The sequence below is a fragment of the Alexandromys fortis genome, unplaced genomic scaffold, assembly GCF_014885135.2.
Source record: "Alexandromys fortis isolate MF-2015 unplaced genomic scaffold, M_Fortis_MF-2015_v1.1 scaffold_33, whole genome shotgun sequence".
NCBI lineage: Eukaryota > Metazoa > Chordata > Mammalia > Rodentia > Cricetidae > Alexandromys > Alexandromys fortis.
Genome location: NW_026067917.1, coordinates 4,481,418 through 4,493,860, shown reverse-complemented (window position 1 = coordinate 4,493,860; position 12,443 = coordinate 4,481,418). Strand labels below are relative to the sequence as shown.

Below are 12,443 nucleotides of genomic sequence, written 5' to 3'. Positions count from 1 at the left end.
AGACTTTATCTGACAGTCAGTTTAGTACCCCTGCTTGCATGGTACTTACGTGCAAAAATCACAAGAGAAGAAGAAAAATCCTGGAATCCACACACTATCGCTGTGACTTCAGAAAGAGTTAATGTGAAGAACCATGTTTATATGCGGATATCAAGAGTTAATGCAAAGGACCACGTGGATATGTGGATATCAAGAGTTAATGTGAAGGACCATGTGGATGTGTGGCTATCAAGCCATTTTTTTTTTCCTTTGAAAAGTTTCCTGAGTCACTGAGACCGGTTGATTCAGCAAGAAGAAAATGAGTCTGGCCAATTCTATTGAACTCCAGCATTTCCACAGAACTCTTATTATGTGTGCTTCATTCTGAGCTATGTGATTCTATCTGAAGCTGTATTTGAGGCTCACAATTATCCCCATGTGTGGGTAGGGTGGGTATTATTAAGCCGTTTTACAGGTGAGGAAATTGAGGTTAATAGGGTTTAAGGAGCTCGCCCAAGGTCAAGAAGCTAATAAACAGCAGAGCCAGCACCCGAACCTGTAGACTCCACGCCGCACGCATGTTGTCTTCTGCAGCCCACACTCCCCGTTCCCTGGCCAGACAGCCTGTCCGTGATGAGACTGCACTTTTAACTACCCCCGCCCCCAGGCTGGCTTCCCAGGGTAGAACTTGTGGGTTCTAGGGGGCCCCCAAATATCATGTCCTTTACTCAGCACTGTGTACCTATCTACCATTCCATCAAGTTTCGGTCCCATCTGTAAAGTTATGAACACAGTCAACAGTGATTGCGGACCAAGGGCATCATTAGATTGTCCCCAGCATTCAACTCGGGCTGTTTCCTCTGGAGCATTCTGGTGATTTGTCCTTGCACCCAGTGCAACAGGTGCTGGTGGAGCAGGCACCTCAAGTGCCTTCTCTTCCCTTCTCTTCTCTGCCTGTGTAAGCTCCAGGATCAGCAGAGATTTGAGTCCTGACTTATTGAGCTTGGCTCAGTGTTTTCACCATTGGCTTTACGTTTATGGTTCCTCCCAGGATTTGATGGGGTTGAAAAATTGATCAAGTGCCTTTGTTTACTCAGGGAATGGATTTTCAGAAAGAAGTGGTTTAGTGACTTCAGGTAAATAAACCAGCAACCAGGCTTGAGTGAAAAAAAAAATTGCAGGATTCAACTCAGCATCAACTAGCTAGCCCTAGACACAGAAGAAACCTGGTGTAGGCAGGCCAGTGCTAGATGCTTGTGTTCTTGGACAGGGAGGCTCACCAGATGTCCAGTTGAAATTCAGTCAGCCAGTTGAAGGCAGTGATTTTATTCTGAATAATACTTGTGGTACTGACCATTTTCAACAGGTTGAATAACTGAGCTTTCAAAGCAGAAGCAGATGTATAAGGTTCTTATACATCGATGTATAAGGTTCTTATACATCGATGTATAAGAAACAAGTGAACTGACCCCGTCTGTGTTTTATGGCAGACATTTGAGTTGGGCCTGCCCAATGCGGGAGGTCAGAATGCTGCTCCTCTGCCACGTGCTAGCTGTGACCATCCTTCAGATCTTGATCTTCTCAGAAAACTGGGCGTTTGCCAAGAACATTAACTTCTACAACGTGAGGCCCCCTCTTGACCGTAAGTACGGGTTATGGTTCTCATGTCCCTTTGTGTGAACACTGTCTCTAATCGTGGCTTAGCGGAGGAAGTCCAGAGATCTTTGTTGACTTCATCAGAGAAGATTAACAGCTATGAAAGTTTCTGCACGAGCGATACACCTGCTCTTTCAAATGGCCATTAACATTACTTGAGAACTCATTGGAAAGTTTGAAATTGGGAAGAGAGTGGGAAGAGAGTGCACAATTGATGGTGCACAAAAGTTTTGCCACTAAAAGTAGTCACATAGTAACCAGAGGGGGAGATGCGAAGTATGTTTTTCTTTTCCTTTCTCCTCTGCTCTTTTAAAATGCTTTTCTGGTGCTGGTGAGGCACAGCCGGGGTGGCAGCTGTCTTCATCCTAGCCTTACACAGGTGTATGTCATGACCATTCTTCACTCTGCCCTTCCTGTACTATTCATGATGTTCCTTCCTCTTCCCCCCCCCTCTCTCTCTCTTTGTCTCGAATGCCATTATCATCCTTGCCCATTCTCTCAATCGCTCTTTCAGAAGATAAATTGTAATAGAACCAAACCATGGATCTTTCAGATTAGCTTATGGAGCCATTTTCGTTTCTCTGTAATGGAAGACTGCAGTACTTACCAGAAGGGAACAAATGAAGCGAGCACAAATCAGATGGATAGATCCAGCTTTCGGGACACACACATTCCCAAGAGGATGTCTTGTTTGTTTTTGTCTCATCTAACAAAGTTGCTAATTTTGTGCTATCTTTGGTGTTTGAAAATGTTGCCTTCTGACCTTCCTTCCTTTTTCTTTAAAGCCACGCCTTTTCCAAACAGCTTCAAGTGTTTTACCTGTGAGAATGCAGGGGATAATTATAATTGCAATCGCTGGGCGGAAGACAAATGGTGTCCACAGGGTGAGTACACAAGCTTGGAAGACTCTTCTGGATTTTCTGGGACCTCACTTTCTTTAGGTCCTTCCCTTAGCTGGAAGAGACAGCTTACCATACCGACAGCCCAATGGCTCATTGGCATTCTGTAGGGGTCCTGGGTTTTTTTGGGAAAGACTTTCCAGACAACAGAGCATCCAGAGAGAACCTGGAAATGGCTTACGCAGCCTCAACATGTAGTTGTTTGCATCATGAAGAAAAATTTCTTAAAAGGTATTTAGCAAGAAGACAGAAACCACAATGTTGACTAAAGCATTCAGATAATTCCAGAAATGTCTGATACTTGATGATACCTTAGAAACGTCATACTTACTGGCTTAAAGCAAAGAAAGGTTTCTGTACTCCTCTCTGGAGATTCACAGATGCTTGGGAAGCTCATTCACGCCCCCACCAAACATCTGACTGTCTTCGGTAGTTTGCTGACACATCCCTAGTGCCCAGTCTGCTGCCTGGCTCCTAATATGCACTCAGTAAACACTTGCTGACAGATGCTGCTGGGTAGCCATGGGAAATCTTCTCTGAATATACATTAAAACAGAGACGTGAGCGACCAAGACAAGGTAATCAGATGGAGTGCTGCAAAAATAGTGTGCCTGGAAGGAACATCTCAAATGTAAAGGCTTCCAGACTCAATAGTTGGTGTGGCCTCTCCAGTAACAGATTGGTCGGGTGGCACAGTGGGAGATGAAGAAAGAGTCGGAGAGGCACCTACGTTCAAAGACTTGCAGATGTTTCTTTGTCTGATAGAGCGTGGAAGTTGGGACATGTGTTACTGGTTGTGACATGCAACATTGCTCTGGCTGCTGTGTGGAGAATGCACAGCCGGAGACCAGAGTCAAAACGTACGTCGAGTAGGGACGGGACTGTCTTCACTTTTGCTTAGACGGTCCCAGAGGAGGAAGCGGAGTTGTGTGGGACCTGAGTGTTTTCACGCAGAGGTGGAAGTAAAACAGATAGAATACACTCACAGGAGTGTGTAACTGAGAGGATAGATTGAGACTGGACTGTTCTGACTTTTAGGTTTTCAGAGGCAATGGCCTAAGAAAGACAACTAGAGAACAGACTTCCAAAATCAGAAATTGCTGGTTTGGGTTTGTTACCCTGAATCTTTCTATACTACATTATTTATAATAGTAGAATGGCCTAATTTTATCCAGATATAAAAACCTGTGGGACCGCCTCCCCTTCCCCCCCAAAAAAAACCCTACTGGCTACATTACTGAGAATCATTACTAAGTGAAATGTGTGCACCTGTGACTTCTGTCTTAGTCAGGGTTTGTATTGCTGTGGTGAGACACCATGAGCACGGCAACTCTTGTGAAGGAAAACATTTAATAGGGGTGGCTGACAGTTTCATCCATTATCGTCACGGTGGGACATGGCAGTGTGCAGGCTGACATAGTGCTGGAGAAGGAGTGGAGAGTTCTACATCTTGATCCGTGGTAGCAGGAAGAGTCTGTCCACACTGAGCATAGCCTGAGCAAAGGAGACCTCAAAGCCCACCTTCTCAGTGGCATACTTACTCCAACAAGGCCACACCTATGCCAACAAAAGCCACACCTCCTAATAGTGCCACTCCCTTTGGGGGCCATTTTCTTTCAAACCACCACATTCCACTCCTGGCTCCCAAAGGTCTGTAGCCATAACATATTGTAGAAATACTTCCAGTCCATCTTCAAAAGTCCCCATAGTCTCTAACAGTCTTACATTTATTTAAAAGTCTAAAGTTTAAAGTCTCTTCTGAGATTCATGCAGTCTCTTAACTGTAATCCCTATAAAATCAAAAAGCAGATCACATTCTTCCAACATATACATTGGCTATACATTATCACTCCAAAACACAGGGAAGGGAACACAGTGAGGAAATACGAGACCAAAGGAAGACCAAAAACCAGCTGGGCCAACTCCAAACTCTACGTCTCCATGTCTGATGTCAGAATGCTCTTCAGATCTCCAACTCCTTTTGTTGACTTTGTTGACTCTAACACACATCTTTCTCTTGGTCTGGATCCTCTTCCTGTTGGTGGCTTTCCTTGGTAGGTATCTCATGGCCCTGGCATCTTGGGGTCTCCAAGGCAATCCAGGCTTCCCCTTCCCAGCTTCATGTAATGTCCTCTGTAGGCCTCCATTTAGGGACACCGTGACACATGCATGGCCTCAGCATCTTTCCTTAGCCATGGAGGAAGCTTCCATAACACCTCTCTTCTATCTTTGATTCTAAAGCTAGCACCATGTGGCCTAAAGTGCCAACAAGTTCTGCTGCTTGCTGAGGCTGGAACATGGCCCCCTTATTCAATTACATCTTCACCAGCTTTCTGTTTTCAGTGGTTTCCTTCACTGCCTAAGCTTGGTTGTTCTAAAAATCTATAGACCAGGCTGGCCTTAAACTCAGAGATCTGCCTGTCTCTGCCTCTGCCTCGGGAATGTTAGGATTAAAGGTGTATACCATCACACCCAGCTCTAAGCTTTTCTTTAATTCTTATTCACAAGCTTAATAGGGTGTGATCTTGCCCTGAAATCACAACTCCCTTTATTCCATTTCTTACTGTGTTTATTCCCTTGAACACAGGGTATAGCTCCATCCCACTTCCTGGTGCCCTTTTCTTCTCAAATTGTATGTTTTGTATTCTTTTTGCTCAGATTGCTTCTTTTTATTATTAATATTCATTAGAGATAACATTAATAACCACAAAATAGAGTCTATAGTAGGCTATTTTGAGATTTCCTTAGCCAATGCCATTAATCCCAAACTCTTTACTTTAGCCTCAGGCAGACTTTTCAGACAAGGGCAAAAAGCAGCCACATTCTTCACTAAAATATCACAAGAACAATATCTAGGTAACATACTAAAATTCTTCTTCTCTGAAACCTCTTGAACTAGTTCATCAAATCACACTTATCTCCACTGTCTTCCAGTGGCCTATTAAGCGGAACTTAAAGTGTTCATCTGTTTTTCTAATACATACTCTCAAGGTCCATATTTCTTCAAACAAAAGTATGGTCTTACCCGTCATAGCAATACCCTACTCCTGGTACCAATTTCTGTCTTAGGATTTTTATTGCTGTAAAGAGACACCATGACCATGACAACTCTTTAAAATTGCCACAGCATCCATCTGGTCAAGGTTTATCATTGCCTCTTTTCTAGAAGAATCAATTACTAGAATCTTCTTTTCTTTTTAGTTTCCACATGGCTACTGGGAACTTAACCCAGCTCTCCCCAAGTAGCAACAAGGGCTGAGTCATCTTTCCAGCCCTAATAGCATCTCTTTTGAACCGCAGATAATGAAAAAGGAGACCTTAACTTCCCATCCTCTAATAGTGTCGGCTGTGATAAAAATGGCAGCCTGTTGTCTCTGCCAAGCCCACCTGAGAAGCCCACTCTTCCAAGCATGGAATGACCTCACATCCCAGCACAGCATGAGAGCTCCTTTCTGACCATCTGCTATTCAAGTCTCAAAGACGTTAACCATCTGGAATTATGATGGAGGTGTCATTTATTACTTTTCCCTTTGCTGTTATTTGGGAAGTGATAATCGACCAGTCTTCCATGACAAGCGTCCCGGGATGTTGTTCTCTGTCCTCTCAGATTTTCTTTCTCTCTATGAAGAAAACTGTAGTTGGTCACTGCTGTCAAAAGAGGGTGTCTATGTAACCGCACATGATAGCATGGTATTTATTGTGTTATTTAAACCAGCTTTTTGTTGACTTCTCAGAGGATGCTTTCGTGTGTGGTGTGTGCAGTGCTCTGGATCAACACAAGCAGCCCCAGCTCCCAGCTCTTCTGAGTTTGGAGTTTAAGTACCTTCTCCAGAACATTTAATGGCTCCTTTTCCTTCAGACTCCAAAAGTCAGCTACTTTTGTCTAGTTTAATGTTGAATATCCTGGAGTGGGGGCAGCCCAGTGTACTGATAAAGAGCACAAACCCTTGAAACCTGCCTAGGTTAATCCTACCTTCCTGACTGTATGGCAGTGGGCAAGATCGTACATGCCTTTAATGCCTCACTCAGGAGGCAGAAGCAGAAGGATCATCTCCATGTGAGTTCTAGGTCAGCCTGGTCTATCTAGGGAGCTCCAGGTCAGCCAGGACTATGTAATGAGCTATTGTCTAAAATAACAAAAAGAATGTTAAGATGGTCTATGGCTTTTCAGAGGTTCACTATAAGAACTGAAAGAATGAACACAAGTTAGAAGGTCACTGACTACCAATCTACAATATGAATGTATTTGCCATTGTAAATGCCATTAAAGTTATCAAAATGCCACTGTACACAGTGCATTTTTTTTAAAAAATACAGTGATCTCAGAGGATCAAACAGGACTTACTTGTGATAGTTCTAAAAACTCCATCTTCTCAATCTTGGTCCATTTCCCCCCCAGTCAACTGACTATTGGGATTCATGGTGAATAAATTAGCAAGCATTTCCGTGGTCTGTGGTAGCGACGGAAGAAACACGGAGCTCAAACAGAATATCCTATGATGTTACATGAACCACTTTCTAAAAAGAATTCGGTCATAGAATGGGTGGTTAATGCCGTAAGTCTAACTATGGAAATGAGCCAACTATGTAGAGCAGGCATGAGTGGGGAGCAGGAAGTGAAGGGGAGAAGAGTGGAATACATTGATGAGAGAGTCAGGCACATTAGAAGGCTTAGAATATGAATAATCAAGATAAGAAAGGGAGGTGACCTGATACGTACCTAAAGACCCATTCACCTCTTAGCCTGCAAGAAACAAATGATGAACAAGGTGCCAAGATCTCAGAATCATTGTTTCGGTGCTCACAGTTCTTGTCTTCATTTAGAGTTCTAGAATGCATGCTTCAGAGCAAGAAAGGGCAGACTAGGGGCATAAATACTCTCATATTTGCTGAGCAGACCCAAGGATTGATGAAACTCTGCACATTTTTCTCAGCTTCTGCTAATGCCAAAGGAACAGGCTACCCATTTGTATTCATTTTCAAAGCACATGTGTACTCCAGGAGCAGATGCCTTTACAGAAACACCGCCTAAATACTCTAGCATTCACTGCTATTGAATTTCTCACCTAGAAGCCTAAAGATTATCCCGAATTTTAGTCATTTCTGGCATGATGGTTGACGGCTCTCTTTTGCAAAATGGAAAATAAAATGGCCTTTTGTTGTTGTTGTTAAATTTCCCCAGACACACAGTATTGTTTGACTGTTCATCACTTCACTAGCCACGGAAGAAGTACATCCATCACTAAAAAGTGTGCCTCTAAAAATGAATGCCACTTCGTGGGCTGCCGTCACAGCCGAGACTCGGAACACACGGTAAAGACTATGTGTGTGTGTGTGTGTGTGTGTGTGTGTGTGGAGTTACTTCCCCAGGTTTCATGGTGATGGTGGGAAGTTAAGCATCATGGGAGAACCAAGGAGGAGCAATGTGTTGGATGCGTGTACTCTGACAAAAGGGTGCGTGATAGTGCCAATGCGGAGAGCAGACATTCGAAGGTAGAAATGGCATTAAGAATGAATGATAGTTTTCAGGCTACAGAGCCAGACTCGGGCTTCAGAACCTGCATGAGTAGTCAGAAGCCTGCTTTAGAAGCTCAAGAACACGCCATCCTTGAGAGTAAGTCGCACTGGAGTCTAGATGACGACATGTTCTGTTCCTGGCTAAAATCACCACCACTTCCAGGGTCACTAACTGGTTGAAAGGAGAAAATAGGGATGCCTTTTGCCATTGAAACATTGTCTCCCTCTCCATCTCTGCTCAGTGGAGAAAAATTCTAAGAGAATAAGATAAAGTCTGGATGCATATTGGATCAACCGATCCTTTGATATGCTCACTCTAGCATCTCAAACAAGAATGTGCTCTTATAAGCAGAGATCCTAAATTTTTGGAGGAAAAAAAAATGACTTGAAAGCTCATGTGTCATGAGATTTTAGAATGTGATGGAGCATGAAACTTAGTGACCCTGACATCCATGGCTGTCGGCTCTGATCACACAAGGGCTGTATGGGGCAGCGAGGACAAGGCATGCTGGTGAGGCAGGAAGGCAGCATCCTAGACTGACTGAAATAGAACTTCACGTAGAGGTCCAGGGGATCAAGAAAGTACCCTAGGCTGGGCTCCAGAGCTCACACCTGTAATCCTGCTACTCTGGAGGCTGATGCAGGAGGATTGTGAGTGTGAAGTCTGCCTGGGCCACATAGCAAGATTTGAAAAGAAAAATCAAATCTTTCTGCTGGGTGGACAATGATGGGCAGCAGGCTGGACAGCCAATGGATGATGACGGTGTGGGAGTTGCTGCCTTTCTTCCGCCTCACTGGCCTAGAAACCTGGAAGAATGGCTAGTTCATGAGCTCATGGCTTCGGGCCCAGCATGCACTGCTATTACCATCAGAGATTGCTTCCCTTGAAAACACTCTTAAGAACCTATGGCTTTTTTTTTTTCATACTGTCACTGCAGTAATAATGGGTCTAGGGTGAAGTGGCAGACGATAGCAACTCACCATCATTAGTTAACCAGCAACACAAAGAAAGAAAACCAATGGCAAGTCCTGAATGTTCCAAACTTCTCTTTGGTTTCACTGATTTCTAGTAAACCTGTCAGGATCTGGCAACTCAGACAGCCTAATTCAGCTTCCCTTCTTCACCTCACTCCTGTTTGGGTTTGACACAGAAACATCCAGTGTTAGGATGAAGCCCCTCAGCATGGTCTTAGCTCAGCCCACTGCAGGGGAAGGTACCCACAGGCCAGGCAGTGCACAGGCTGGACTGTCCACTACAGCATCTGTCCTTCTTTTGTTCGTTGGTTCCCTCCTTCCTGCTCCTCACTCCTGACCCTTTCCTTCCTCTCCAGGAGTGCAGGTCTTGCTGTGAGGGGATGATCTGCAATGTCGAGTTGCCAACCAACCACACGAACGCGGTCTTTGCCGTCATGCATGCACAGAGGACATCTGGCGGCAGTGTCCCCACGCCCTACCTCACGGTGCTGTCTTGCCTCTTCATGCTTCCCTTGCTATGATGTAACTGTCCCTAAGAGGGACAGAAACCAGCGTTGTAAAGCACAAAGTAGACTGTGGACCGGTGAACTTGGGAACGAAGGCCCATCTTTCACTTGATAAAGAGGAGAAATTGGACCCCAAAGTAGAAGGCAGAGGTTTGCTTCACTGAAATGCTCCTGCATGAGGTCACGGCACTGAACGTGAGGACTTGGTAGGAGCCAAGAGGACTGCCTAACTTCCAGTGTCTAGGGCCACTGCACTCCGTCACTTCTGTCAGAAGATCCACCAGTATTGTTGATGGTTACAGTAGCTTGACAAACCCTGACCTGACCAGACCTTCATCTAAAAGGACTTTTTAACCTCATGGACTCTCTCAGAGGCTGCTGGATCAGACTCTCTGCCTGCCGTGATTAGCTCAGAGCATCTCCGTGAAATTTCATCCTTCTACCCATGGGAAAGCCATTTCTCTACTGTGTTAACTTCCCATTATTGTAACAAGTACCTGAGATGATCTACTTGTAAAGATAGATGGTTTGTTTGGGCTCGCGATTTTGGAGATCGTAGTACGTACTGGTTTGAGGCTTGTGTTAGAGAGTGAAGAACCGCTCACTCATAGCAGAGACTTGAGAAGGAGAGAGTATGGGTTGGAGGGATGGGCACTAACTGATCCCCTAGAGGACCCTGGTTGGATTCCCAGCACTCACCTGGCAGCGCATAACTGATAAGTCCAGTCCCAGGGGATCCAGTGCCTTCTTTTGGCCTCTGAGTGCTGCATACATGCAGTACACAGATATATTATGTATGGATACGCACTCAATACACAAAAATAAAATTTTCTTCTTAAAAGGGTGAAGGAAGGAAAGAGAGAGAATGGGGATGGGAGAGAAAGCGTGCACGTAGGTCTCTACAGTACCCTTCAAAGTCATGTTCCCAATGTCCTAAAGCTTCCCACTAGTCCCAACTCCCTAAAGACTCAACCACCTCCTTAATGGTACCAACAGGCTGAGGACCAAAACTTTAACCTTGTCATAGTCAAGAGTTAAACAATGGTGCCCACTAACTACCTGGTCAATGAAAAAGGCAGCTGTGGGAGGGAAATTTTCAGTTGAAATTCTATGAATCTGTTGGCCAGTTATGAGGTGGTTGAGATGGGGTGTAAAACTTTGAATTATCTAGTATAATGCATGCCATGTGTCTCTTGACAGTGTGGAGGCCTCTGATGAAGGGCACTTACCAATGTCACTAAAGTTGTGTTTCCAGGCACCCTGGGTGACATATGCTGTCTGAAAGAATAAAATTTTATGCCAAAGTGACTTCGTGTTTGCTTATTTGTTTTCTCTTGGGGGTGAGGGGTGAGGAGAGAGACACTTGGGGAGGCTAAAGACAAAGAGTGCATTGAGACAGTCAGGGATCTTCCCTCACCAAGAGAGATGGATATCATCGTGTCCACCCTCAGTGGCAGCCTACCGAGACTCACAAGAAACCACAAGAGTTCTTGTCCCGGCCCAGTCACCTGCTCTTCTCTAAGTCAAGTCTAACAGAAGAACTCGGGTACAAAATGAAGTGTTTGGTCTCATTGTCCCCTCTGTCCCTTTTATAGCACAGTTTCAGAATGTCAAGTGAACATCTCTTCGCTAGTTTAGGATCCTGATTTCTTTTCCCCCACTTCTGCTTTTACATGTGTTAAAAAGGAACCTCTTCCCTCTTACTAAACGTGGACCATTAGAATGGGCTGCTTCTTTAAAAGTAGGGGTGCTGGCCTTGCCTGGTCCCATCTGTGACATAGGATTGCAGGTCCAATCCATTCCACCACCTAGTTTCTGCTAATAAAATTTTCCTGGAACACAGTTACCCCCGTCTGTTTCTGCATGCCGGGCTCTGTTGTCAGTTCAGGATGGCTGTGTGCAGAAGAGGGAGCACGGTCTTTGGCAAGACTCCCACACAGGAGAGGCCTTCTGACCCGCAACCTATAGGAAGCTAAGACCAATTCAAGAGAAAGCTGTGTTTCTGCAGGGTCTCTGGTGTGGATGGTGATCATTCAGTCTGGGAAGTGATTTGCTGGAGATGTCTTTGGCTTCTGCATCACTGGGTTTGTCTTCTCTATTTTGATTTATTGTTCCATTGAGTCTGTTCTGATGCTGGTTATGGGCTCCTTTTAGACATGGGCTGTGCTGGTCTGTTCTCCCTGATGCTTTGGGAATGTTTCATCTTAAATCAGACTTTCCAGTTCCCCATTAAAGAAGGAGTGGGCAGGTACATTATCTCGCCAGCTATCCCAACCTCGGACTCCCCAGGAAGCATCGGTTTTGAAGTCTGATATGGATTCGCCCTCTTTTCCACTCAGCACCTTGAGTTCTTTGAGCCTTCCTCGCTTCTACTCTTTTGTATTAATTATATGTGGCTTCATCTGGGACCTTTAAAAGCATCGTTAGTGTCTTTTTTATTATTATTATCCAGAGTTCCCCCTTCCCCAGCATTTCTTTTGACCATGCAGTTGACATATTGTCTAGTCAAATTATAATCACTAGTAGAGTGTAATCTTTTTCTGATTTTGTTTTTGGTGTTGAGATTAATAAAAAAATCTCATATGTGTGCGCGCGCACACACACACGTACGTGCGCGTGTACTCACATTTGACAGCACATATGTGTCGGAGGGCAGTTTTCAGGAGTTGGTTGTTTCTATCCACCTGTTTTCCAGAGATTGAACTCACTCATACCATTAGGTTTAACCAATGGGCCACCCCACCAGCCCAGCCTTCTTTGCCTATGAAGCTGACTCTGTGGTCTCTTCCAATGTACTTTGAAACCTAGAATTCAAAAAGTAAATCAAGTCATTGGAGTCTATCACATGGAAATTTTTTTTTCCATTTCAAAAAATGTGGAATGGAAGGTATCCAAGACTTCACATTAATTT

The 12,443-nt window shown here is 44.5% G+C and overlaps 1 protein-coding gene across 5 annotated transcripts in view; it reads left to right on the top strand.

Annotated features, from left to right (window-relative positions):
- Lypd6b (LY6/PLAUR domain containing 6B) overlaps positions 1 to 10,829 on the top strand; it is a 163,981-nt gene extending 153,152 nt beyond the window's left edge. For all 5 annotated transcript variants that reach the window (XM_050139918.1, XM_050139915.1, XM_050139917.1 and 2 more), the window contains 4 exons: positions 1,470 to 1,621; positions 2,421 to 2,519; positions 7,717 to 7,847; positions 9,383 to 10,829. In XM_050139918.1, the coding sequence (XP_049995875.1) occupies positions 1,492 to 1,621; positions 2,421 to 2,519; positions 7,717 to 7,847; positions 9,383 to 9,547 (525 nt within the window). In that variant the 5' untranslated portion in view covers positions 1,470 to 1,491 and the 3' untranslated portion in view covers positions 9,548 to 10,829. The remainder of the gene's footprint in view (positions 1 to 1,469; positions 1,622 to 2,420; positions 2,520 to 7,716; positions 7,848 to 9,382) is intronic.
- The last annotated feature ends 1,614 nt before the right edge of the window (positions 10,830 to 12,443 follow it).